Here is a 26,361-nt window from a genome sequence, read left to right as displayed (position 1 = left end):
TTCCTCAGTTTTGACTCCTTCCTAACTCCGGGTACCCTTGCTGTCCAAGCACCTCCCAGCGAGTTTGACCTACCTCCTCTTCCAACCAGGACTCTCTCTCTCTCTCTCTCTCTCTCTCTCTCTCACACACACACACACACACACACACACACACACACACAGTAGATTTGGACTTGCAGTGACTTTGCTAAAGGAAGAAAAATAATCAAATTTGTTCCCCTTAGGCAGAATCACTTTTCTTTATCTTAATACCAAAAGAGAATTCCCGAGGCCCATGGGTCACACAGTGAGGTAACTTGCTAGACATGGCTTACCAAGCTTACTTGTCCTGGTACATTAGAACTAGGAAAAGGGACTTTGTCATAATTCCCAGGAAGATGGGCCACACAGAGCAGAAAGCTCAGGGTGTGAGCCCCGTGATAGGTCCTGTGCTGATAAAAGGAGAGGCAGCTGGGAGGGGAAGCTCAAATCTCCCAGGAATTCCAAAGACGCTGAGCAAAGAAAAATGCCACACATCAGACTTGGGCATGCAGAACGATGAAAGCTGCTTATCCGTCATCTAGTACAAGTGGGGAGGGACGGATTCTACTTATCTGCTTAAGTTAGCACTGCCTGAACTAACCCTGGCAACAGAGACCTGTGGCAGGTAGAATGGGAAGTTGACAGCAGCTCATCGTGTTCCCTGAGGTCTTCGTGTATGTTGAGTATGTTGCATGCATTATACCATTTACTCTCCCTGGCCGTGCTACACAGGATTAGACTATCTTCAGTCTATGAGAGAGAATGTTGAGATTCAGGGGGTCTGGGGAACTTGCCTAGTTACCAGTGAGTCAGTACCAACTAGATAGGAAGCCAGGCCCCCAGATTTGGAGTTGCTGGTGTAAACCATTGTAGTGCATCTCCCTGCTCTCCTGGTGCTTACAATCACGTGGGAAAGGCCTTATAAGGAAAGCCTTCTGATTTTCCAAATGCCTACCAAAATGACCCACTAAGCTCTGCTTATAGCATCTACCATTCCTAGCCCAGAGTTCTGAACTCATCCACATTTCTCCAACAAACCAGTTCAAAAGGCTTACAAACCACATGGTCAGCTTTATGGCAACCACAACCCCACTCCCTGTACCAATTTTTTGCATTTGTTAATCTTCATGTTGCTGCAATAAAAGATGCTGACAAAAACAGTCTGAGTAAGGAAGGTTTCATTTTGGTTTAAAGTTTCAGGAGGAAGTCCAGCAGCAGAGAGGGGATGGTGGTAAGAGCATGAAGCTGCTGTTCTCACTGTGCCCTCGTTCAGGAAGTAGACAATGCTGAATGCTAGTTCTCGAATAGCTTTTTTTTTTTTATGTAGTATCGAATTCCACCCCACATGATGCTATCACACACAGTTAGGGTGAGTCTTCCCAGCTGATATAACCAAATGAAGAAATTCCCTCACAACACACAGAGAGGCTCATCTCTTCAGACACGCTAGATCCTGCCAAGTTGACAGCCAGTATTAACCATGATGATACCCTTATAGTTATATTTATATAACTTCACTTTGCAAAAATGTTTACACTTGTAACACAAAAATCAACAGGAGAGCCCAGCACCAAGGCACACAACTTATAAATCCAGCACTCAGGAGATAGAGGGGAAAAAAGATCAGGAGACAAGGCAAGACTCTAATAACACAGAGAGTTCAAGGCCAGCTTAGACTACATGAGACCCTCAAAAAAAAAAAAAGAAAACAAAAGAGAATTTAATGGGAGTTAATTCTGGCAGAAGTAATCATATACCCTAAAAACATTTTCATTATTGTTTACATATATATTCCAGTTTTCCAGTCTTTGCCTTATATTTAAAGCAACCTAGGTAAATTGTCTACCTCCTGCTTATTTGTTGAATTAATACAAAAGATCAAAAAAAAATCATCCCACTTTCCCAGGCATAGGGCACTATGCCCCTGCGGTACAGAAGACCACTTCCAGTTGCGGTAGGAAAAGAAAGCCCCTTCCAGGGTCCCATGTATTTGTTGTTCAAAGGAGAAAGTTCTTGTTTGAGATCCAGCTGCCCAGGAGAACTGCGATTCTATTTGTAACCTAAAGCACCCAGCAGGCAGGTTGTAGCCAGTGGCATAATGAGTCAGTGACAGTCTTCTTTCGAGGAACTTATGGCTGACTTTGACTTATGGGAAGTGTTGGTAATTGCCCTACAGAGTTAGTTCCTTTTAGACAATGAAAGCTAAGTTCAACTGCTCCCTGCAGCTTGGTCAGTCCAAGTAGGGGATTGTGTAAGAGAACAGAGAACAAGAAAACATCATGAACCTGTGGGAGGGAGGGAGAGAGACGGGAGCTCAGGGAGGAAGCCCCTCCTTTCCTGGAAGAACGACTCAGCAGCTTGATTTCTTCCTGTCTTTCCATTTTGATGCACAAACAATAGCATCAAAATAATAAACGAGCAATTGACTAAAGCAATGACCTAGCCCACACGGGGGCGATTGCAGAGCGGAAATCTGAGTCTGGCCAGATAAATTCCGCTGAAAGAATGACTGAAGAGAGAAGCTCCGAAAAGCAGATAAAATTTCTTTGTAATATTTGCCTTGAGGAAAGGCACCCTTTCACAGGAAGAAGGTCAAATCCGGGCTATTTTTGCAGGATCATTTCAAGTGGTCAGGCGATTTGTTTCCTGTGGTTCCCAGAAATTGGGTAGCAGACTCTCAAGAGGATGTTGGTGACAGGTAACAGGGACTTGATGAGTGAGAACCAACAATTACCTCTATATTTGCCTCTTTTTCTATAAAAAAATCATTTAGGGGAAAGCCACCTGTTTCAGAAGTGCAAAGTTCATCACAACAGGAAGTAGAGTAGGGCATGAAAGCCCTTCAGTGTGGCAGATTCTCGGGGCAAGAATTCGCAATCTGAAATTTTCATTTATCTGCTCATCCCCTCTCCCCCGTCTTGCTCATCACCTAACAAGTATCTGAACCAACCGTCGAGGACTGAGAAGGAGGTGAAGAGAAATCGTCTCCACCCCAGGAGCTCACTGTCTCAGAAAAGAGACACATCCAAAAAGAACTCAGAGAGAGGAACAGACAGCTGACTAAAAGTGGTGGTGAGCACTGAGGAAGAAAAGAACAGGGAGTTACATAGGGTCTGGAGAGATGGCTCAGTGGTTTAGAGCACTTATTGCTCTTGCAGGGTCTCAGGTTTGATTCCCACCACCTACGTGGTGCTCACAACCATCCATAACTCAAGTTCCAGGAGATCCCATACCCTCTTTTGACTTCAGGCATGAACATGGTGCACATACATACATTCAGGCAAAATATTCATACGCATAAGTCTTTCAAAAATTAATATCATTTGAGAAAGAGAAAGAGAAAATGTATAGAAGAAAAACACTAAACTTGGGGGGAGGGTCAAGGAAAGTCTCTGGGGAGGTGGCACTTCAGATGTCATCTAAAGGGTGAGCAGAAGCCAGCCAACAGTCACTGTTGGGGAAGGCCATTCCTGGAAAGGGAGCAGTTTGTTGGAGGTCTGTGTGGTAAGGACCACAATGAAGTCAGGATCCAAGAATAGATGATGGAGAGGCTGGAATGTGGGGACAAATTAGTGGGAGGATGTGCTGGGCCACATAGCATCATATAGGTCATGCCAGGATTTAGATTTTGCTTTACAGAAATACAAAGTTATAAAAAAAATTAAACCAGGAAATGATGCATCTGAATTAAGTTTTTAGCAGGGGTTTTTTAGTGCACTCTCTCTGACACTGAGCTTTAAGTGGCATGGAGAATCGTATAAGAAAAGCAGACTCTTTGAGAAATTAAGACTGATGGTGTATAGGTCAGTGCAAATATTAGCAAGGTAGTTGTAATGAGGTGTACATTTGTTAAGCTTTTGTGGGAGTCAGAGTTTGATTGCTATACCTCAGAAATGCCAGACAGCTAATAAGGCTGGGACTGGGGTAACGTGAGGGTAGCTGTTACTGTAGGCTTACTTAGCAACCATGCAGCATTTTGTGAAAACTCATCTGGACGGTGGTGGCACACACCTTTAATTCTAGCACTCGGGGAGGCAGAGGCAGGGGGATCTCTGTGAGTTCAAGGCCAGCCTGGTCTTCAAAGGGAGTTCCAGGACTGTTACACAGAGAAACCCTGTCTAAAAAAAAACAACCAGCCAAACAAACAAACAAACAAAATCAATGTAATGGAGTAAATATTTATATTTAAAAATATAACATTAATAATGATAAGAACAAGGATGAAAAAAGACAGGATGAGTAAAAATGATGAAAATATAATGTGAACAAAACAAACCTGATATGAAACCTAATGAGTTGCGCGCATGTTTGTGTGTGTGAGCATATATGTATGGACAGGGATGTGTGTGTATGTGTGTGTGTATAGTAGTGAAATAGACAGTTGTAATCATCATAAACTACCATACCATGGCATATTTAGGTCTGAGATGAAGCAGGGCAGTGAGGAGAGCTTCCTTGGATGAAGGTGGCACAACAGAATTTGATGCTGAAGAGACAGAAGCCCCGCCTCAAAATTCTGGGTGTTAATAAGGGTTTTCCGTCAATCAAACTCTCTGCACGGTAAAATCTTACAGTGTAAGGATTAGCCCTATGGAGAACAGTGTCGAAAAGCAATACTCATATATATATTTACTTCCCAGAAGATCAGGCCTATGGGAACATCGCACCACTGGGGACTCAGCACGTAGGATGAAATTACTGGGAAGAGTTCTGCATTCCTTCTGCCCCACTCCATGGACCCATCCAAAGACTCAGATTTATAGAACTCTAGAAGAGTCCCCTGGAACTTGCCAAGACCAGGGAGGATCCGGGAATGTAGATCCTTGGCTGTCCAGGGGAGCTATGGAAGCAGAAAGAAAACAGGAGACCCTTTGAAGCCTCTCTGTTCTCCTTGTTGCCTAATCTGTTTTCAAAGGTCAGCAACTTAAGTGTCTCCATTTTTCTTTTCAAGCCACCCCACCCAACACAGCGGTTATTTGGTTCCTAAAACATGAGAGGGGTAGTGGACGCTGAGAAGATAAATGGCTTTGGAAGGTCAGATAGAACAAATGAGGGGGGAGATCATGAGACCTGGACAACTGAGAGCTTTGAACTACCACAAGCTTGAGTCACCTTCACTGAGAGGCCTCTGACAGAGGGGTGGGCAGTTGCAGCTATTGGTACCTACCTACCCTCAGCATTTTCTGAGAAATGGCGTCTTGGCCCTAACGCGTACCTTCCTGGAGACAGGAGATACCAGTGCAGACTTATCTCTTACGTTAGTTCTTGGGCCTAAGATTTCAGCTCACTTCCAAGTGATTTCATCCTTATCCAAGACTGGCTATTCTTCCAGAACCTCTGGTGAGGATGTTGTTCTGCTCCACTTCTGTCCCGTCATACCCATCAGGGGCTAAGCTGTATGGGGACCTGTATGTGGAAAGCTATGTTCTAGGATCCTGAGAGCCACAGGCAGCACTGAAATGCAGCACAAACGGAAGCATAGCCCTTTGGGGACTGTTCATATGGTTCATACCAAGAGAGTTGGTAAAGACAAGGGATTGCTAAGAATAACCCAACTCCTTAAAGAGAAGAATGCCAAAGGGAACAATTGTGCCACTGTCCTAATGCAGTCCCTGAAGAAAGTCCTGGAATGCTTGCGCCAGCGATCCGAACCCTTTTGTTCCTGCCCTTTTGGCTGTGACACCCACAGGGTCCCTTGGCAAAGCATGGGCCTTGGCTCTGCCATTGGCTCCGGGCCTGGAGTTCTCGGGCTCCAGCTATGGCCTCCGTAGCTCTCCTTTAAGGTCCAAAACAGATGGGTGTGTGAGCAAGCTCCACGGGTTTCACTCCTCCCTCGGTACCCAAGTACCTTAAACAGCAGCCCCACGCTGGTCCTGCCACCTCCTCTTCCAGAGACACCTGGATAACATCTGTCTGGCCAAAACGTGAGTTTTGTCCTTTGTCTTCATCACATTCTGAGTGAGCTGGGGCTATCTGAGGTGAGGCTGCCCAATAGTGAGGTGACATCATAAGCAAATGCCTCAGGGGTGAGGGCTTTATTCTTGGCTGAGCCACAGGTTTCCTTGGCCGAACTGTGCAGTCCCTATGCATCACAGCTGTCTAGGGTTGAGAAAAATGGGGTGATTATGTAGCTTGCAGGAAGAGTAGAAAGCGGTCCTCGATGAGTCCCTGAGAGAATCTCATTTGTTCAAGCAGCTCCGTGAAACTCCAAATGCCTTAAGAGTTTAATGAACCAAACCCCCGAGACACGGGGTGTGATGCGCGATGTAATAACAGCCTCTACTGACGCTCGCTGTGTGTCACCTCCTGCCTAGGCCTTGCTCTGCTTCTTTACAGCACCATCACAAGACCATCTTGGTTTCCTTGGCTACAGTATTGCTGGAGGTGGAACCTAGGGCCTACATGCTAAACATGACCATCCTCATTGAGCTCCATTCCCAGTCCCAGGCAAAGCAACAGAGGAGCAGAAAGGTCAAGTGACTTGCCAGTCATAAAAGGCGTTAATGAAACCACAGAAACCAAAATCCAAGTCTCAAACCGTGAGAGGTCTCCCTTTGCAGGGGCATCTCCAATCTTCTAAAGTCAGCCCCTTTCCAAATAGGTCCTTCCCCCCAGTCCTTATCAGCGTGGCAACTGCTCACCTGATGAGGGCCAAGATGATCTCACGTGACCCTGGGTCACCTTGAGGCATCAGAAGAACAGCCTGGTGGTTGTCACTGCAGCACCATGGGAAGGGACATGGCAGGGCAAAGACTGTACTTGCATGAAAGCAAATGCCCCTTCTTTGAAGTTGTCCATAGGGCTGCATAAGTTACAGTGGTCGGTAGGTTACAAAGAACAAAGAAGGCGAAGGGTCACCCAGTTCAAAGAACATTTGTTCTCTTGATCACACTAAATCCATGATTAAAATCATAGACTTTGGCATATGAAAACCCTAGGTTCAGATCTTAAACTTTTAACACTGTAATAGGCCAGGATACATTTTTGGGTTGAAACTATTGCTCTTATTTATTTACCACCTTGTTAAGCAGAATGGGGGACAATGCTTCTCTAGCAAAATTTCTTTGAGAATCCATTAATGTATACAGCATATTTAGGACCATGTTTGATACACTATACATATTTAAGAACTTTTACTGCTTCTGGTTGTAGCCAGGGCAGTTTATTGGGTAATGCATGGTAAGGCAAGCCTTTTGCAGTCCAAACAGATAACAAGCACACACTTCAAAAGTCTGCGTTTGAAGAAGCTAAGATTTCTAGGTCAAGAGTGGGCGGGGGCTGGAGGGGGGGAGACTCTGCAAACACGGTCTTCTAAAGAGCAGGGAAGTCAGCTGACTTGGAGTAAGGAATGTCCTTGCTGGGCCCTTCCTGGAGACTGTAAAGTTGCACAACAGATTAAAAAGATTTTTGGAGACACATCAGTAAGCCGAGGTTGAAGGAAGGAGAGTGAGGGCTGCAAGAGCCCCTGCAGAATCACTTAACATTTGGCTCTAAGCCCCAGCTTTAATGCATCTGTCTGCAGGAAGGATATTCTGGTTTAAGATGTGCACAGGTTTTAGGGACACACTGAACCAGAGTCTCCCATTAAAATTCAGACAGAACCGGAGCCAGGAGAGCACACCACTGCGCCAGGCGGCCTCTGCTTCTCCTTTCCATGTGGATTCTGTTCTCCGCAGGCACTTAAAAGAACGCCTGACCTCCGGTTGGATGATGGTGTTATGGTGGGGAGGTGTCTGATGGGGGGTGAATAAGTCAGAGTGCAGAAAATAAAAGATCTCAGATGGAGGAGAAAGAAAAGATGTTGGAGATGGCCCTCCTGGGAGGTGCATCTGCTTCTCTTGGTCTCTGTGGAGGGATGTCAAGGCAAAGGCTAAGACTGCGCGGCTGAGTGAAGCACCTGGATTGGATGACAGTTGCACTTAGTCCAGGCAACAATGGCCTTCTCTGGAACCTGGCCGAGTCTGGCAAGGCAGAATATAGACATCTTAAGGGCAGAAAGCACATTGGCACACCTTTTTTTAATCCCAACATTCGTGAGGCAGTGGCAAATAGACTTTTGCAAGTTTGAGGCCGATCTGGCATACATAGTGAGTTCCAGGTCAGCCACAGTTACATTAAAAAAAAAAAAATCTCGAAAGTTTTTTTTTTTGTTTTTGTTTTTAAGAAGTTAGGATGGCTCATCCATCGTACATAGTGGAACAACCCCAGTGGGGTCTTGGACAGTTCCCTAACATAAAGCAACTGTACAGTCGACTAGACAGAGGTTAACATTCCATAGGTAAACAAGGACTGGAAATTGAAAGGCTTTACCGCGATGTCAGTTATGAAAGTATTTCTAGTTTTTTAAGATTTTGATTGGGAACTAGGGACTTGGGGGCTTTCTTTTCCTTTCCTTGTCTAAATTCCCAGGACATCTGTAGCATCCTCTTTATGGCAGACACAAGGAACAGAAGTAATTGACACCTAAAGTATGCCATCTTGATCTCCCTCAAGCATTTGACATTGGCTGCCCAGGAACAGTATATGCCCAGTAACTTGGGGGCTTCTTGGGATCAGAAAGCTCCTGAAGAACTGGAGAGGAGAGTAAGGAGGTAGCTCAATGATAGTGAACTTGCCTAGCATGTAGGAGACACTGGGTTCAATTCCCAGTGCTTAAAAGAAAAGACTGGAGTAAAAGACTTTTAAGACCTTAGCCCCTCTCTCATCATGGACAACACAAGCCTCAACCCTACGAAACTCAGAGAGAGCCCATCATTGTGCAGCACATCCATTTAACCAGTGTTTTTCAAACTGTGGGTTGTGACCTCTTTGGGGTCAAATGACTCTTCAGAGGGGTCTCATATCAGATAACCTGTACACAAGACATTTACATTACAATTTATAACAGTAGCAAAATTATAGTTATGAAGTAGCAATGAAGATAAATATATGGTTGGGAGTCACGACATGGGGAACTGTGTAAAAGGGGTCGCAGCACTAGGAAGGCTGAGAACCACCCATCTAAGCCCATGAAAAGACAACATTGCTGCCTGTAAGTCATGATGGAACATTCCATCCTAGCAGAGAGATACTTTTCAAGCACTGTTATGTTAAGACTTAAGCTTGTTATAAATCAGCATGGTGGATGGCTGAGTCTGCACATGGTGATAATCAAGTTAGCATCAATCAAACGCTCACACATTTTTCTGGGGCCAGGTTCAGAACTTTAGTTGAGTTAGTTAAAAACTGAAAGTCACTGGGCAGCGGCGGTGCACACCCTCAATCCCTTTAACCCCAGCTCTGGGGAGGCAAAGGAAGGTGGATCTCTGTAAATCTGAGGCCAGCTTGGTGGTCCACAGGTGAGTCCCAGGACAGTCAGGGCTACACAGAGAAACTCTGTCTCAAAACAACAACAACAACAACAACAAAACAACAACAACAAAAGACTCACGATGACTCAGTGCAGTGGCCATTTATTGGGAGACTGTGGCTCTATGAGAAAGAACGGTCCACTAATGAATATCCAGCAAGATTTAAACTCAAGTCAAATGCTAGGCTGAAAATCAGCCATGTGGGGGATGGTTAGAAAGAGAAGAACAGCATTTTAAAAAAATATTTTAATTGAATAGAATTTATCACTTTCCCACTTCCCTTTTTTTCCATTTGGCCCCTTCTAGGTGCCCTCCCCACCAGCACCCCCCCAAGATGAGATCCTTTTTTTTTGATTATTATTGTTACACACACATATGCACACACACAGAGATATGCACACACACACGCACAAGTATATAAATATAATCTGTTGAGTCTGTTTCTGTTGTTTGTACATACAGTTTCAAGGCTGACCACTCTGAGATGGGCAGTCAGTAAGGGGGCTCATCCCTGGAAGACAGCCATTCTCCTCTGAGCTGTCATTAGCGTCCTGTAACTCTTTGTCTAGAGTGGGGCCCTGTGAAACTTTTTCTTCCATGTTAGCATGTTCGCTGATATTGCCATTGATCCAGTCTTGGTTGTGAGGCCATTTCTGTGATAAAAGCATTCTTGCCGGAGCTTATTTCAAGCTACTAACCATGGCAATATGGTTTCTGCTTGGGCCATAATGATCTCTCAAGAACGTGAAGTGTTCAACTCCTGCACACTCCAGTGGAAGTTCACCCCACAGCTGAGTCAACAGTTTACTGTCAATAATGGAAAAAGAACTTCAGCTCATGGAAGAGAGCTGGCTTGGGGACCAGCCCAGGCCAGCCAGCCCCATCACACTCTGATCCATACAGAGTACCAAGGACACAGCAGGAGAAATAAGGAGGGCTGGGAACACTCTGTCTCCCTCCCCACAGTCAAACTTTCCTTCACTGAGGGTGTGCCTGCCTTGGGATGCTCTGCAGCACAAATAAGGAGACCTGGAATCCTTCTACAGCCCTATCAGTCATTTTTTGGTCAGATATGGAGGCCAAACTTGACCCTTGCCCTTCTGGACTCAGTAATTTTAAAAGCATTTCTTCTGAAGAAGCGAGGAAATGATTGTTACAAGCGGGAACAGGGACCGCTTCAGAGGGTTTTCCTATGTAACACGACTGTGTCGAAGACACCCTATAAAGGTTTGGGCTCAGCTTCCCTGTCAGCATCTGCAGGACACCACCTGCTAACTAGGCCTTCTGAGAACACTTTTCCATCAGGACAGACGTGCCTAGGTATCTGCCAAGTACTAGAGGCAGAGGGAGTCAGTGGCTTCTGTCTCGGAGCTGCAGAGAGGAATGAAGCAGGCAGTCAAGAGCATAGTTCAAATGCATTCATTCACTCACCCTACAAATATTTGTCAAGGGCCCGTTAGGTACCAGGCATCTTGCCAGCTTCTGGTTATACCGTGGCGAGAGAGACAGACAAGTTTCTGCCGCCACAGAACTGGCAGTCTAGTGACGAAGGGAGATATTAATCAAATAATCACGAGCATGAAGATGTAATTAAAAACTTATGAAGGGATGGGGGAGAACGGGTCTGTGAGGACAGGAGGAGCCTGGCTCAGTTCTCGGAAGCAGAAAAGGCTTCTGAAGGAACTGATAAGGCCACTAAGATCCGGTGACAAGTAGGGAAAGGACAGGATCCCAGCCAGTCGGAAGAGCCTGGACAAGCGGCCCAGGTCAGGAGGGAGGGCTGTGCTCTCTAGGTCTGCAGAGGAAGCTGGGTGGAAGACGAGGTAGGGGGAACCACCCGGACCCGCAGCGGCCATGCAGGCTGTAGCAAGGTTTTGGTATTTACCCAGCAACAAGAATCCATGGGCGGGTGTTGACAGAGGAAGGCAGGTAACAGTGACAACCCTCAGTGCTGCTGAAGGGAGTCCAGAGAACCAACATCTGACCTGGTGTGTGTGGTGCGGACAGGCGTTAGGAGGTCAAGGTTGGGGCGTGTGTCCACACAGAAGTTTCTGGAGGAGGAAATGTGAGAGCTGAATTTTTGAAGGGTGAGTATGATTAGCCAGGCTAGAGTGGAAGGGGAGAGAGAGAGAACCTGATGCTGTCAGCTTTGGGCTCAGGCCTGGGAGAGGAACGCAAAGGGCGGGGTGGTGGGCACATATAAAGAGCCCAGTTAGACAAGGCAACAGAGCTAGGCAGAGACCAGATCACAAAAGCCTTGAGGGCCATGGCAGGAATCTGCACTTCACCCTAAAGGCGGCAGAACTCTACTGAACCAAACATCTGGAGAGAGCAGTCCTCAGGTCGCTGAGGTGGGGAGGTCACGAGCAACAGGGCCCAGAGTAAGCAGAGCTAGAGAAGAAAGCACTGCCCACGACACGGCCATCCTGTCCAGGTGAGAGCAACAGGAAAGAGAAAGTTGTCTGGGGACTTTAAAAGGTGAGAGGGCCTTGTCACCACCCACTGGGTGGAAGCGATTTCTATTCAAACAACAGTCAGTTAAAACAAAGGTTTCCATTTGGGTTGAGTCTTGCCCCATGGGTCCTTAAGAGCAATGTATTCACTTGTCATTAAGGGAAGATCCTCTCAGTTAAAGAGATGGCCACGCCCTTCCAGCATTCTTGTCCTTGTTTATAGTTTGTATCTATTGTTCTATCGGCTGAGACAGGGGTATCAAAAGTTCTCACTGTCATTATGGAGTTATCAACTTCCTGTTCTCCTCTTCTCAATGTTAGCCTTGTAGACAGCAAGGTTGTGCCACCAAATCTGTCTATGGGATTTTCCCATTTTTCGTGGTGCGATGATTCCTGTCGCCTGTAATCATTCTTTTCACTTTGGAATTATTTTATCACATATCAATGTAGCCAGGCCAAGTTTGTAACTTTCTGTTATTATTTGTCTATCGTGTTTACACATTTAAAATGTGTACTTAGAGAGAGTGGTGAGGGGGTGGGTACATGTTTGTATGTATGCGTGCATGGGTGTGCATAGGCTGTAAGTCAGCATTGGGTATCTTCCTCAATCATTCTGTACCTTGTTTTCTGAGACAGGCTCTCTCACTGAGCCTGGAGCATCTTGATTCAGCTAGGCTGGCTGGCCACTGAGCTTCAAGGACCCTAGGGTTACTGATTACATCACATGGGATCCGAGTGTACATCCTCATCCTTGAGCAATAGGCATTTTACTGACAGAGTCCTCTCCCTCACCCCCACCCCCACTCATGTTTTTTTCCTCCACACTTAGTTTAGGTTTGCCTTGCCTGCACCTCCCCCTCTCACCTATCCCCCTGCCCCATCATCCCTGCTTAAACCTTCCACCCTGGCATCCCCCCTTCCGCCCCAGCATCCCCCTTCCACCCCAGCATCCCCCTTCCACCCCAGCATCCCCCTTCCACCCCAGCATCCCCCTTCCACCCCAGCATCCCCCTTCCACCCCCAGCATCCCCCTTCCACCCCCAGCCACCCCCCTTCCACCCCAGCATCCCCCTTCCACCCCAGCATCCCCCTTCCACCCCAGCATCCCCCCTCCCACATCTGCATCTCCTATGCTATAGCTTTCCTCTTCTCTAGCCTTTTGTCACCTCCCAAGCACCTCTTTCTAGTTGCTCACATATAAATACACATATATAAAAACTAGAAAGCAGGATCTCCATATGAGAGAGAATACAAAGTCTTTTTGAACCCTGGTTACCTCACTTACTGGCGTATTTTCAAGCTCCATCCATTTTTTATTATAAACTTCATAATTTTATCTTTATTTATGGGTGCACAAAATCCCCGTTGGTATATATACATTTTTTTAATATCCATTCTTCCGTCGGCTGACATCTAGCTTGATTTCATTTTGTGAATACGGCAGCAATGGACTGATGTGTGAGCGCCTCTGCGGTAGGGCACGAAGTCCTTTGGTTATGTGCCCAGGAGTGGTGAAGTTGGGTCACATGGTACTTTACTTTTTTGAGAAACCTCCACACAGATATCCATACTCCCGCATTGGTTTACCCTCTCACCAACAGTAACCAAAAGTTGTCCCTGCCCACATCCTCACCAGCGTTTGTTACCATTTGTTTTATTGGTAGCCATTCTGACTAGGATAAGATGGATCTCCGAGTAGTTTTAATTTTCATTTCTGTAATGGCTATGAATGTTGATCAGTTCTTAAAATAGTTATTAGTCATCTGTAGTTCTACTTCTCAGAACTTCTGTTTGGTTCCTTACTTAACCCATTTTTGGAGTAGGTTGCCTTACTCTTGTTTAAGTTTTTTGGGTTCTTTATATATTTGAGATATCCGTCTTCTGTCCATTGACAGATAATTTGTCAGTTTGCGAAGATTTTCCTCCCATATATAAGCTGCCTCTTCACTCCATTAGAGTTTGGGTTTTTTATTTTTAGACTGTCTTGCTGTGCTTGTCCATAGTGTGCAAGCCACTGACCCAGGTTTAATTTTTACCCTTTTATTTTAACCACTCTGAATCCCTATGTTTTAAATGTATCTCTTATAGCCAGAATGCATATATATGTGTATATATATATGTATGTATATATAGATAGATATGTGGATTTTTAAGAGCTCCTATAGCTAAATAATTTAGTCCATTTCTATTTTTTTTGATAATTCATACAATGCAATTTTACCTACTTCACTCCTCCCCTCTCACCCCTTCCAGCTTTGGCTGAAATACATTTTATTTGTTTTGAACATTTAATAACACACCTGACTTAATAAAATCTAAAGTGAATTAACATCTCTGGAGGTAGTAGGAAGGGATTCATTCATAGAGATGTGAACATTGTTTAGAACTGGGGCTAAGCCCTGTTTTACACATGCTGGGTCTAAGGGCCAACTTTATCTAAACCCACTATCTTCAATGTCTGTATGCAGTTTGCCTTTCTACACAAATAGTTCTCTGTTGCATAAACAGCAATAGGCATTAAAACCAACCTATAGGTGCCAATGTTTGTCTGCCCTTGGTTCTCAAAACCACAAGTCTTTCTCCTCAGCAGTCACCTGAGCCACACATCAACGCCTCCTGGGAACATTAGGATTCCAGAGTCACTTCCACACCCGTCCGCACATCTGGGAACATCAGGATTCCTGAGTCAATTCCACACCTGTCAACACATCTGTCCATACCTGAGTCTGCAGCAATAGCTTGAATTCTCCCTACGCAACCAGCTAATCTTTGCCTCCTTCAACTACTCTGTTCTCATCTTTGCGATTTAATAAAAGAAGCTGAGCTTCTTATGCCACACGGGGAAGAGAATAAAAATAACTCACTTAAATTAAGCTGACCCACACCATACCTGGCTTCAACTAGTCTAAGATAATCATGTGCTCTTATCTCTAAGAAGTTGGACTATATTTTTATACTTCCCTTGTGCTTTTTGAATTTTGCGTTTGTTTAACCCTTCGGAGGATTCTGTGGTAGGTGGAGTAGGGATCACTAGAGGAAGCACGTCCAGAGTGGGTGGCAAATCCATGTTCCCATCAGGGTATGCCCAGAGCTGTGCAGTAGATGCTTGTTTCCCCACATGGGAAATGACTTGAGCTCCCAGGCTAGGGTATAATTCTCCCATTGTTCCATGTGTCTGGTCCAGTGGCCACAGCTAAGCGAGTTTGTCAGCTTTTAACGTGGACATTCCAATAGGTTGAGTGTTCCTCTCACTTCTGTGCCACTGAGAAACCAAGAAAATCATCTGACTTTCCAAAATTGCACCAGCATCCTAAATCCAGGAGCTGACTTGGTGTGGACCGATGAGAGGGAGTCCATTGGACTTGCTCTTCTCTGTCTCCCACACGGAAAATCCCCTCTCCAGATGGCCACTGAGACAGACAATTGGTAACGAAAAGCAGGGCTAGAAAATCCACATTATGTTTAATGCCTGATTACACTTAGTTAATTGATTCATTTATGAGAGCAATCCGTATAAATCCCCAGGGACACTTGTTAAGGTTGCTGCCTTATGGTTTTGCCACACCATATACTTCCTTTATTCATATCCCTTAGCAAACTAGGGATTGGTGCAAGAATTCTGAACTGTCTACTTCTCAAATCATAAGTAAATAGTAAAGAAAATTAAAAATAAGGAATTTTCCTGGTGGTGGTGATGGTGCATGCCTTTAACCCTAACACTCAGGAGATAGAGGCAGGCGGATCTCTGTGAGTCTGAGGCCAGTTCCTTGTCTTTGAACAAGTTCCAGGACAGCCAGAGCTACGCACAGAGAAACCCTGTCTTGAAAAACGAAAACCAAACAAACGAAAATAAGAGATTTTCGTGCCCCTCCCCCCAGGCTTCAGCTGATTCACAAATCCAGCTGCCATGGCTGTCAGCTCCATTGCGATGCCAGGCTGATTTGAAGGTGTTGACATGAGGCTTTCGGGATTCAGGAGGAAATGTGAACTGAAGGCTTCGTAGAGGGAAGCATCCGAATAGTGCAGCCATCCCACGACGATCCCACTCACGAGATGAGCAGGCAGAGAATAGAGGTGTGGTCTTACACACCTCAGCTCTCACTCTGCTTCAGGAAAAAGGACCCCTGAGAGCCTGCTGGGACTGGCCAAGGTCACGAGTTGGTGATGAAGGTTCTCAGAGGATGACATCCAGACTGCCTGGCTTATACCCACATGTAAATGAGAACATTGGTATCACCCTTAGCCAGAGCTGGTACCTCCAACCCCATCCAGCCTTCTGCTGTATCTATTCAGTTTTATCCCAGTTGGAGGAGGCAAGAATACAGGCAGGTAGCGCCAAATCCATGCCCAGCACTTAGCAAACAACCTGGTTGGGACTGAAGAGGGAAGGCCATCCTTGACAAGCAGCTGGCCCACATCAGAGGAAATGCAAACATAAAAATTGCCACTGGGGGAGACCCTGAGACAAGGAAGTTCTGCTCTCCTAAGACTGGCAATACTAACGGTAGCCATTAGAGTGCGGTTATTGTTTCCTGTATAGCAAATTAAATACACAACTTAGGAAGCATGGGAAATGCAATCAGAAACCACCGCGGGAGGAGACCCCGAGACAACAAGAAAGTTCTGCTCTCCTAAGGTTGCCAATTCCAGTGGTAGCCATTAGACTGCAGCTATTGTTTCCTGCATAGCAAATTAAGTGTGCAGCTTAGGAAGTACTGGGGATAAAAATAAATGAAAAAATATACGATCTCTTAGTTGCGCTGTTAAGAAGGGGAATCTGTGAGCTAATGGAGCGACACATGAAGTTAGTCACACTTGAAACAGCTACATTGCTTTTCATCAGAGGGGATCCAGAGAGTCAGGGTGCAGTCAGTGGTACGGAGCTGAGCAGTGGTAGGGAATGCCTTTAATTCCAGCACCCAAGAAGCAGAATTAAGTGAATCTCTGGAAGTTTGAGGCCAGCCTGGTCTACAAAGTAAGTTCCAGGACAGCCAAGGTTACACAGAAACCCTGTCTTGAAAAACAACAACAAATTAGAACGCAGGAGACTCTATTTCCAGCACTTCTCAGGGAAAAAAAAAATCAAGTGATTCAGAAAGAAATTGCGTAAGGAACGGGCGAGGGTGGGCAGCTGAAGAGAGAGGAGATGGAAGTGGGCAGAAAGACCTGAGGCTTGAGGTGAAAGGTTGATGCTTGGAAAATATTGAGAATTTGGACGAAAAGCATAATGTGCTATACAAGGTAAATTATCACTCTGCAGCTAATGTAAATAACATTATCCGTCTCTCACTGTCTTATATGGCAAGAACAATGTGGAACCATGTGTTGAGGGGCCGTTTGTGATAGTCTGACTTTGAATGTAATAACACACACACGTACGTACACACACACACATACACACACACACATATATGAAATTTGAGAGGTGTCCTTGCAGGGGCCTCCCAAACAGTAGGTGAAACTGAAGTCACTATCTGACCTGCGGGACTGCACATACCAGACATACTAACTACCAATAGAGAAAAAAAGGTGGATGTTTCCAATTTGAGCCCTAATTCCTGTTGGTTACAAAGTTCCCCAGATTGGTGCTCTGGGTTACGACTGAACAGATTCCCACAAAGGCTTATGTAGGACTGACCAGGGCATGGAACGTGGGGCTCTGGCCAGTCTTGGGAGTTCAGGGTGCTACCAGCATGAGTTCCTTTGGGCCTCAGCAGCTCTGTGGAATTCTGCTATAGAGGTAACCGCAGGGAACAGGTGCAGGGGAGGTTATTGGAGATCACTAGCATTCAGACCATGATGGAAGGCTGAAAAACAAGTTTATAAAGGCAGGTGTAATTTGGTACAATGGGTAAAACCACCACTTCTGGTCACAGCACTTCCATATCATTGAACTTGTGTAACCTTCTCATAGTAATTAAGGGCAAAATGGGGCTTTGTGTTCACTGACTCATTCTGAGCCTTAGCTTCTTGTTGTTGACCTTGCACAGACAATTTACCGCCTCTAAGCTCTGATTTAATTTTTAATAGGAGTTTCAGCATCCACATTAAAGGATCAGTTAACAAATATTATCTTTCAGCACAGAATATGTTGTTGGTGATGATGATCATTGTTGCTATAAAACAATTTCATTTTATAATACATACATATATACACATACATGCACACACATATATGATTAAAATCTGGGCAGTAGTATCATATGCCTTTAATCTCAGGACTTGGGAGGCAGAAGCAGGTGGATCTCTGTGAGTTCAAGGCCAGTCTGGTCTACAGAGCTAGCTCCAGAACAGTCAAGGCTACACAAAAAACCCTGTCTCAAAAAAAGCAAAAGCAAACAACTTTCACTGTTTTTGTAGTTATTAGAACTTTCTTTTTCTAAACGGTTAGGCAAATGTATGGCTCAAAATTAAGACTTTCATTGATTTTGTTTTCAAATCCCGAGTGTCAATGCTTGATACATTTTACACTAGTAGGAATTTCCATAGAGTGGATATATATATAATGTCAGAGCTCTATAAAATATTATTATAGGCTCTGTGTTGTAAGTGCATCTCATATTAGGAAATAATTAAGATGCAGATGGTCTGGGTACAGGGACAGACCTGGTGAAAATGTATGGTAAGAGGGTCTTGTGGAAGACTCTGAAACCAGGGGTCAGACAGCCTTCAAGATGCTGTCTCACAAAGTGTCCTGCCTGCAGTACTTGCTCTTTAAAAATGCCCAGGCCCCTCTCTCTGCCCTCATCCCTTCCTCCAGCAAATTTAGAAGGTCGCCATATATTAACCCCTTGTTACCTCTGCTGTACCGTTGGCTCACAGGTGCCCTTTTGCCCAGGCCATCTCGGCACCTTGCCCTCCTCTGGCTTGGTAGTACCCTCCTCTGGCTTGGTAGTACCTCGTCAAAACAGTGTGAGGGCGGAAGGCAGAACCTCAGCCCCGCCCTCTTTGCTTGTGTGGGTTTCAGCCAGACCCCGGGTGTTATTTTAGTACAACTTACAGTATTTAATTTGAGGATGTGTGTGGATCAGAAGGAGGGACCAGGACAATGTTTTTCCTATTGGCCAAATGATTAAATTTGAAGTTCTGAAAGAAAGAAAGAAAGAAAGAAAGAAAGAAAGAAAGAAAGAAAGAAAGAAAGAAAGAAAGAAAGAAAGAAAGCTCTAGCTTGTTGCAAAGTTGTATCCAATTTGGAAGAGAGAATTGTCTGAAAAAATGTCTCCCAGACAAGGGACCACCCTTCTTCTACCGCCAGCCACCTCACAGGCCCGTCCACCTTGGGTACCACCTGAGCAGTCTGTGGCCCTGCGTGGTCCTTCCCTTCCTGAATATGTCCACCATACCTTCACCGAAAGAACATTCCACGGGTGTGTTTCATTTCTTTCAGTCCTGAGAGGAGTTCCGCCACCGGTTGCTGCTGAGCCATGGCTGAAGGAGAAATCACCACCTTCACAGCCCTGACCGAGAGGTTTGATCTGCCTGCGGGAAACTACAAGAAACCCAAACTTCTCTACTGCAGCAACGGGGGCCACTTCTTGAGGATCCTTCCAGATGGGACGGTGGATGGGACAAGGGACAGAAGCGACCAGCACAGTAAGCAGCTATGCAAACTGCACCCGCACTTTCCTGTGTCTCCCCTAGTCCAGCATGGGAAGACAATGAGACTGGGTACCGGTACCCACTTTCCGAGGCTCTGTGTGTAAGGCAGAATGCATTCAGAAGTGAGATAACATACATGTACATGTGCAAAGGGGCTGGCTTTTGGAAGCCAGGGACCTATGGGCTAACGCTTAGCTAATTATATCTTATTGCAAGCTTTTGAAGGACTCTCTGTTGACCTGACATAACATTGGCTTTGGTTCAGTCACTGCGCACCCCTCCCCAGGTTTCTATAAACTAACAAAAGATCAGGCCCCGTAAGACAGACAAGGGCCTGCTCGTCCAAGACGGGAAGAACCCGACGGTTAGGGACGGGAAATCCTGTACAAAGATATGGGCTCCATTTCAAGTTAACAGACTCTCCAGGTGATGTCTCCACCGGGCTTGATTTGAGCATTCCCCCATCTCTAAGCACAGCCTAACACATCATAAATTATGCAGTTTTCTCTGCAGCGCCTTGTGCAGATGTGGCTGTGGTATGCAGAAGGGGAGGGGTCAAGTCATTCTCTAGACACTAATGGAGCCAGAGGTGGGAGCCACAGAGTGAGAGGCTGACAATTCCGGGCTTTCCCAGCAGCCTGGCTTTCCGACAATGTTGATAAATGGAGGTGTGGCTTAGGGAAAATAATCTTCCCGACCAGTACTGTCTAGCGCTGGTGTGTGTGTGTGTGTGTGTGTGTGTGTGTGTGTGTGTGTGTGTGTGTGTGATATTAAGTGTCTGCTTTCTACAAGAGTGAGGGAGTCCCTGAGTACCACTAGGGTAGTAGATGGTGTAGGGAAATCTGATCTGCTCCCTGCATAGAGGACCGGCAATCTCAAGAGTCAAGACACACAGGAGAGTATAGGAGGGAGGAAGCCCTGGGACTGACTGGAAAACGGGATGCACGTGGCTGATGTCATGGCCTCTGTGTAATTATACCCGGTGTAGGCCCCAAACTTCACAGACTCCGTGCGATGGCGGCTTCTGAGATGGCCCTCTGCTCAGTCTCACGTGCACATGTGACTGGGATGGGTGTCGGCATTGTCCCTTCTTCCCCAGAAAGCTGGGTGCTAGGGCTTGCAGTTGGGGCAAGCTCATGATTTGGGGATTTTGCTTTGATGACTTGTCTTCAATTGGGCCTCCTTTATGTTTTAGTAGGTACCAGAACAAGCCAAAATAGAGATTCTAGAACATTAAAAATAAGCAAGTTTGGGCTGAGTCTGTAGCCTGGTTGATAGAGTGCTTGCCTAGCATAGGAGGCCTCGCCAAATACAAGCTGGATATGCCGTTATACATCTCTAAGCTCAGCACTTGGGAGGTGGAGAAGAGAATAAGCAGAAGCAAAGTCATCCTCCAGCTACACGGTTGGAGCCGGGCGTAGAATAGAGACCCCATCTCTCAAATGAACTTAGACTTTATCTCATTGCATCAGGTATGTTATACAATTCATGTGTTCACCCACACAACCCAGGGGAACAAGCTGTAACTTCTCTGAGTTTTAAATGTTTGTAAACCCTATCAGTTTCCTGCACTAATGGGGGATATTCTAGTCCCCAAGATCCAAACCAAAGGTGATGATCACTGGTGACATGTTTCTTGAGGCTTGCCTGGTTCTTGGAAATCTTCAGCTTTGGGGGAACAAGAGGCTACAGTTACTGGATTGTTGGACAAATGTCATGTGCCTTCCCTCTGCTCATTCTGTCATTAGCCACATAGGATGTCTCTGGGTGCATAACATTGGGACAGCTTGTGGTGGCACCAACCTACCGGCTTAAGCTGTCAGAAGCCCTGGGAACTCAGCATAGCTCAGTAGAAGAGCTGTAAGAGTAGGCACCCCAGGGGTGCTGGGATATCCGCTGTGTGAACTTGAGCACACTCATGCTTTATTTTTCTGCTTAAAAAGAAACGAGAATACCGTGTACAGGCTTCATGAGAGAGTTAAATGAAATAACATAGCAAACATTCTGGACACAGCGCCTGCCCGGCCCAGGGTAACGGCCCAGTACATGCCAGCAGCCAATGTTACTGTTAGCATCCTGCATCTCTAGACTTGCTGCAGTGTATGGACGTGCAATGGGAGACTAAGGCGCTTCTTTAGACCCACGAAGGGCTAGAGTCTAGATTCGGCCTTCTCTGCTAACATTCAAAGCAGTTCTATGAGCTTACTGTTTGCTTACTCTGAAGCTAAGAACAAGGGCCAAGGGGGCAATGCTAAGATAAACAAGCAGCAATCTGCCCTGTGCCGGTTGAAACCACAATGAACAATCCACCTGTCCTCTGCAGTCAGGGCCCTGGAATGTTGGTTTTCATGACCTACTCTGTCACTTTCTAAGCAGACAATAAATAGTCTCTCTGTTTTGCATGAAATACTCTACTAAAGATGCTAACGATGCCAATGATTCTTCTAATCCCCGATATCCGCTGAGGTCCAATTTTGGGCAGGCTTTTAATCTCACTGAGACTCAGCTTCCTCCTCCTGGAATGGGAGTGCTGGTCTCACTCCTCCTGGGCATGGGCTATCTCCCTGAGTGTGGATCTGTCGCCCTCTTCTGCCCAGCGGTGGCACTGCTGTTTTGAACCTCGGGCCTCAGAGGCAGAGACAGCTTTGGGCAGTTTGGAGTAGAAGCCCTGGATAGCCGTTATGATCCACACACAATCTGCCACACGGTTTTTGTTTGTTTGTTTTCTTTTTGAGACAGGGTTTCTCTGTGTAGCCCTGACTGTCCTGGAACTCACTCTATAGACCAGGCTGGTCTCGAACTCAGAGATCCACCTCCTTCTGCCTCTCGAGTGCTGGGGTTAAATAAAAGCCTGTGCCATCACAGCCCAGCTTAGAAGTTTTATTCTTTAACCATCGGTCTGAGCATGACAGCCACCGCCGCACCCCCAAAGTCTCCTGAAGAAAGAGGGCCCTTAAAAGTCAATGAGATACTTAGGTAAATCATAAACCCCACAAGACAGAACTTGCCTCAGACCTCACAAGACAGAAGTTCATTCCTTTCATAGTGTCTCTTTGTCCTCAATGATTGACAAGCTGCCCCAGAGTGGGGAAATTATTCTGACCTGTCTGTCTTACCCTTCCTCGGGAGAAACAGTTTCCAGGTATCTTAACCGTGGTACCAGCCTCTGGGGGACACTGTGCATTGGCGATCCCAAAATAGACTGAAGTAAAATGTCTCTACCAGATTCCTGTAGAGACAGGGGGTCAGGGGCTTGTGCCTTCACCAAAGCTTGGGTCACAGCTCTGGGCAATGGTCCATTCATGATGTAAACACTAGTGACAATGTCATAGTAACCACGATAGAAACAGACAGACAGACAGTGAGGGAGGGCTACTGATTCTGGAGCTCCTGGGGATGCAGCTTGTGAAAAGAAAGCTTTTGATACTGGGTGCCAGCCCTGAGAGACTGAGAGAGTCTAGGGAGAGCCACGGAGCAGGGGAGGTGGCCCGTTCATGTTGAACACGGAGCAGGTAAAAGGTGTCACAGATCTGTGTCCCTCTCCTTGGGACTAATGGACTGGACTTCTCCCCCACAGGCCCCTGAGGACAAGGACTTTGTGTCTTGGTGGCCGACACTGTGACTTTGCCCAGCACTTGGCTCAGTGCCCAGTAAGCATTAATTTGATGAGCGGCTGACTTGTATTGTTGGCAGATAAATTTAAACCCAACACTATCTCAAGAAGTACCCATCAAGCACTGGCACATGCCAGGCCCTGCACAGATGGTCATCTCCACCTGCAATCCTCTGAGGTCACTAGTCACCATTGCGCTGACCAGGCCCCTCACAGGGGCAGCTTGTGGAGCCTAAGTTCCTCTGTTCTAATAGAATTATCTGAGGATCCCACCACCACCCTGATGCTAACACCCTGACAACAGCATTTCTACCCACAAACTAAATACATTGGCGTGTTCAGCCTATCACGTGGCTCAGACAGGCAAAAGGAGGTTGACGTCCCTTTGTCCCCTGACTGTGTTTACTGAATCTGTGACATTTTGTGGTAATTACTTTTCCTCTATGCGCCTAGGTTTCTTTGTTTAAAAAACAAGAATCCCAACAGTTCTCTGCCTCTTAGGAAAGTTGGGCTGTGAGAGGTGATGTTTCTACACATGTCCAGTACACTGCCAGGCCCCTGAATGTTCAAAACAGTGTCATTCTCCAAGGTCACCATCGTCCCCCTCCGCAGGCTAGCTGTGCCTCCCCATCTAACCTAGCTGATAGCTGGCCATTAATTGTTAAGCTCGTTCACAGAACTGCTGGTGACTCCATCCCATCTTCCCCGAGACTGTCTAGCCTGAGCTCCTGAGACCTGGCATAGAGTCACAGCTTCCCAGACCCTAGACCAGCACGCCCTTCCCATCTAACTTCCCCGAGACAGAGACACTGGAGCAAAGGCAGAGTCCTATGCCTGTCTGCTCTTCCTGCTGGAGTTTCCTCTCTGGAGAAGGCATGTAGGGGCTTGCACTTCCATAAAGTCAACAGCTGGAATGGCAGCTAGAGAGGAATTGCACACTCCTTCCTAAGCATCCCTAATTTTCAGCCTCCTTGTGGAGCCTACAGCCCCTAGCCTCCCAAGCACGTAGGAAGGAGGCTGTGTCGGGGGAAGATCCTCGGCACCACTCACCACACAGATGGAAATGTTCTTCAGCAGAGTGTGTGCCAATCAAATATTTATAAATCTAGCCACATCCTAAAGGCACCAGGGGAGCTGGCTGGTCCAAAGGATCTTACTGCACTGCCCTGGATCCAGGCAGACCACACTGCAGTGCACTGTTTGGGGGCAGTCCAGACTTCCGCTGTCTGGTCTGATGGGACTCCACATTTAATGGTAAAGGCTTTCTCTCCCCCACCAGCTTGGACTGCAAGTCAGGACAGCTTCCCAAACAACCGCATTGGGGAGGTCTGGACCCTGCTGCCATAGCCAGAGAGAGGGGCAGGGCTCTCCCAACAGGATGCTCCTGCCCGCCATATGTGCCATATCAGCCTCTTAGGTCCTCAAGTCTAACTCAAGACCCTTTGCTTGATTATGGAGATTTTTCTAGAAAAACTACAATATACATATGAACACACACACACGTGTGTACGTGTGTGTGTGTGTGTTGTGTCAGTCTATCTCCGAACTAAATAAAACGTTTTCTGGCCTTTTTTTTCCAGATGTTAAAAGATAAGACACCTTTACGAATGTTTGCAAAAGTCTTTTCCATATGTATGCATGCACACGCACACGTGCACACACACACACACATTTAAAACCGCTGGAATTTTCCCCCTCTAGTCCGTTTTTCCCCTCTTCTGTCTTTAATGTTTTGCGAAGACTGGTTTGTGGTTACACTTTAATTATAAACCCACCGACATAAACAACCTGGCTGAGTTCTGAATGAGGCTGACCTCACTTTGAGTAAACACAACCAAGGACGGGAAGTCTCCAACCCAGAATAAACTGGGCACGTAATCTCTGTGGCCTCTCTCTGGGCAGCAGGCATAAAGGGCAGGCCATGCCACACACAAGCAAGGCCCTCCCCTTTGGCTTCCCAGTCCAAGATACCAGCTGTCATCTTTGCTATAAAAAATCCCTAGTGCAGGACAGGGGTGGACATGGGGTGTGGGCCCCAGAGATCACTGCTCTTGGCACTAGCCATCTTGTATTCTTTTCCTTCCTTTCTGCTCTAGAAAGTAAGGAATCGAAGAGCCTCTCCGTGAACAAGCTACTGTTATGACCTCATGGAAGGTTCTGGTCACAGAAAAGAAAGTGGATGCCAGCTAACTCCTTAGGCACAAGGCACAAGTACCCAGGTATAGGTTGGTGGAGCCCCTGAAAAGTGCTGGGTTCCTCATCAGGAAGGGGCATGAGCATACAGAGACCACAGGGTGATGAACAGTGAGCACGGAACATGGGAACGTGAGCCACTAAGGTGATTTTGTACATTTCAGGCTGATATTTATGATTTGTATCCTCAAACCAGCACCCTCCAGCATCTAGGCTTAGCACAAACGAGGTCCTGGGTTCAATGCCTGGCACCAAAACCAAAACCAGAAACAAAACAAAACACATGAAAATACAACCCTGGATTCTAGCAGGACATTTATGGTAACAGATCCACCAACTAGGTAGAGATGGTGTCTCATGCTTTCTGGTCCAGTACTTGGGAGCCTGAGGCAGGAGAATCACTGCAAATACCAGATCAGCCTGGACTACAGAGTGATAGATGTCATTTAGGAAAAAAAAATCTTACCACACAAGCCTTTCCCAAGACGCTTCAAGGCAATTTTTATAAGGCTCTGAATTTCCTATCGACCCACTAGAATATCTTTAGAAAATTGTTTCCTGTTCTGCTAAATCAAAATTTGCTGTCTCCATTTCAGACCTGGGCTAAAGGGAGTCTTCAACTAGCTACTGACTTTGTTTTTCATTAACAAACAACTTGGAATGCCCAGGGCTGCTGCTCTTCCTGTTCATAGACATCAGGGTCTCCCTCCCAGTGAGGGTGTCATTTATCGCTCAGGGTGCTCACCTGGTAGAGGGTGCTGGATATGGAGAATTCGGGGCTTTTGGGACCTTCCATCCCATCCTGCACCCCTACCTCTAGTAGTTCTGGGTCTGAAGGATGCTCCCCTCTTATGGAGCCTGAGCTGAGTCACGGACCCACCTCAGAGGTCACCAGGAGCAAGAATCGAGTCTTGGAGCCAGCAAGACGGCTTGGCGGGTAAAGCACCCGCTTGCAAGTCTAAAACCTGAGACTGTTTTTCTGAGAGGCCATGTAAAGGTTTTGGAAGGAGAGAACTCTATCCAAAAGCTCCACACATACATCATAACTCGCATACAACCTTCCACAGACACTTCCTATACACACAATAAGGAAGGGAGAGAAGAAGGAAGGAAGGAAGGAAGGAGGGAGGGG

General features: G+C 46.3%; 1 protein-coding gene across 4 annotated transcripts in view; it reads left to right on the top strand.

Moving 5' to 3' along the window:
• Positions 1–26,361, top strand: part of Fgf1 (fibroblast growth factor 1) — a 98,126-nt gene that overhangs the window by 59,288 nt on the left and 12,477 nt on the right. For 3 of the 4 annotated variants that reach the window (XM_013349569.2, XM_026783465.1, XM_005356025.3), the window contains one exon: positions 19,212–19,417. In XM_013349569.2, the coding sequence (XP_013205023.1) occupies positions 19,249–19,417 (169 nt within the window). In that variant the 5' untranslated portion in view covers positions 19,212–19,248. Of the gene's footprint in view, positions 1–11,632; positions 11,806–19,211; positions 19,418–26,361 lie in introns of those variants that run through there. The other variant, XM_013349570.2, reaches the window with a different exon arrangement.

The sequence above is a fragment of the Microtus ochrogaster genome, chromosome 18 (genome assembly GCF_000317375.1).
Source record: "Microtus ochrogaster isolate Prairie Vole_2 chromosome 18, MicOch1.0, whole genome shotgun sequence".
Lineage (NCBI taxonomy): Eukaryota > Metazoa > Chordata > Mammalia > Rodentia > Cricetidae > Microtus > Microtus ochrogaster.
Note: the sequence above shows the minus strand (reverse complement) of the source record. Positions and strands in the feature narration are given on the sequence as shown.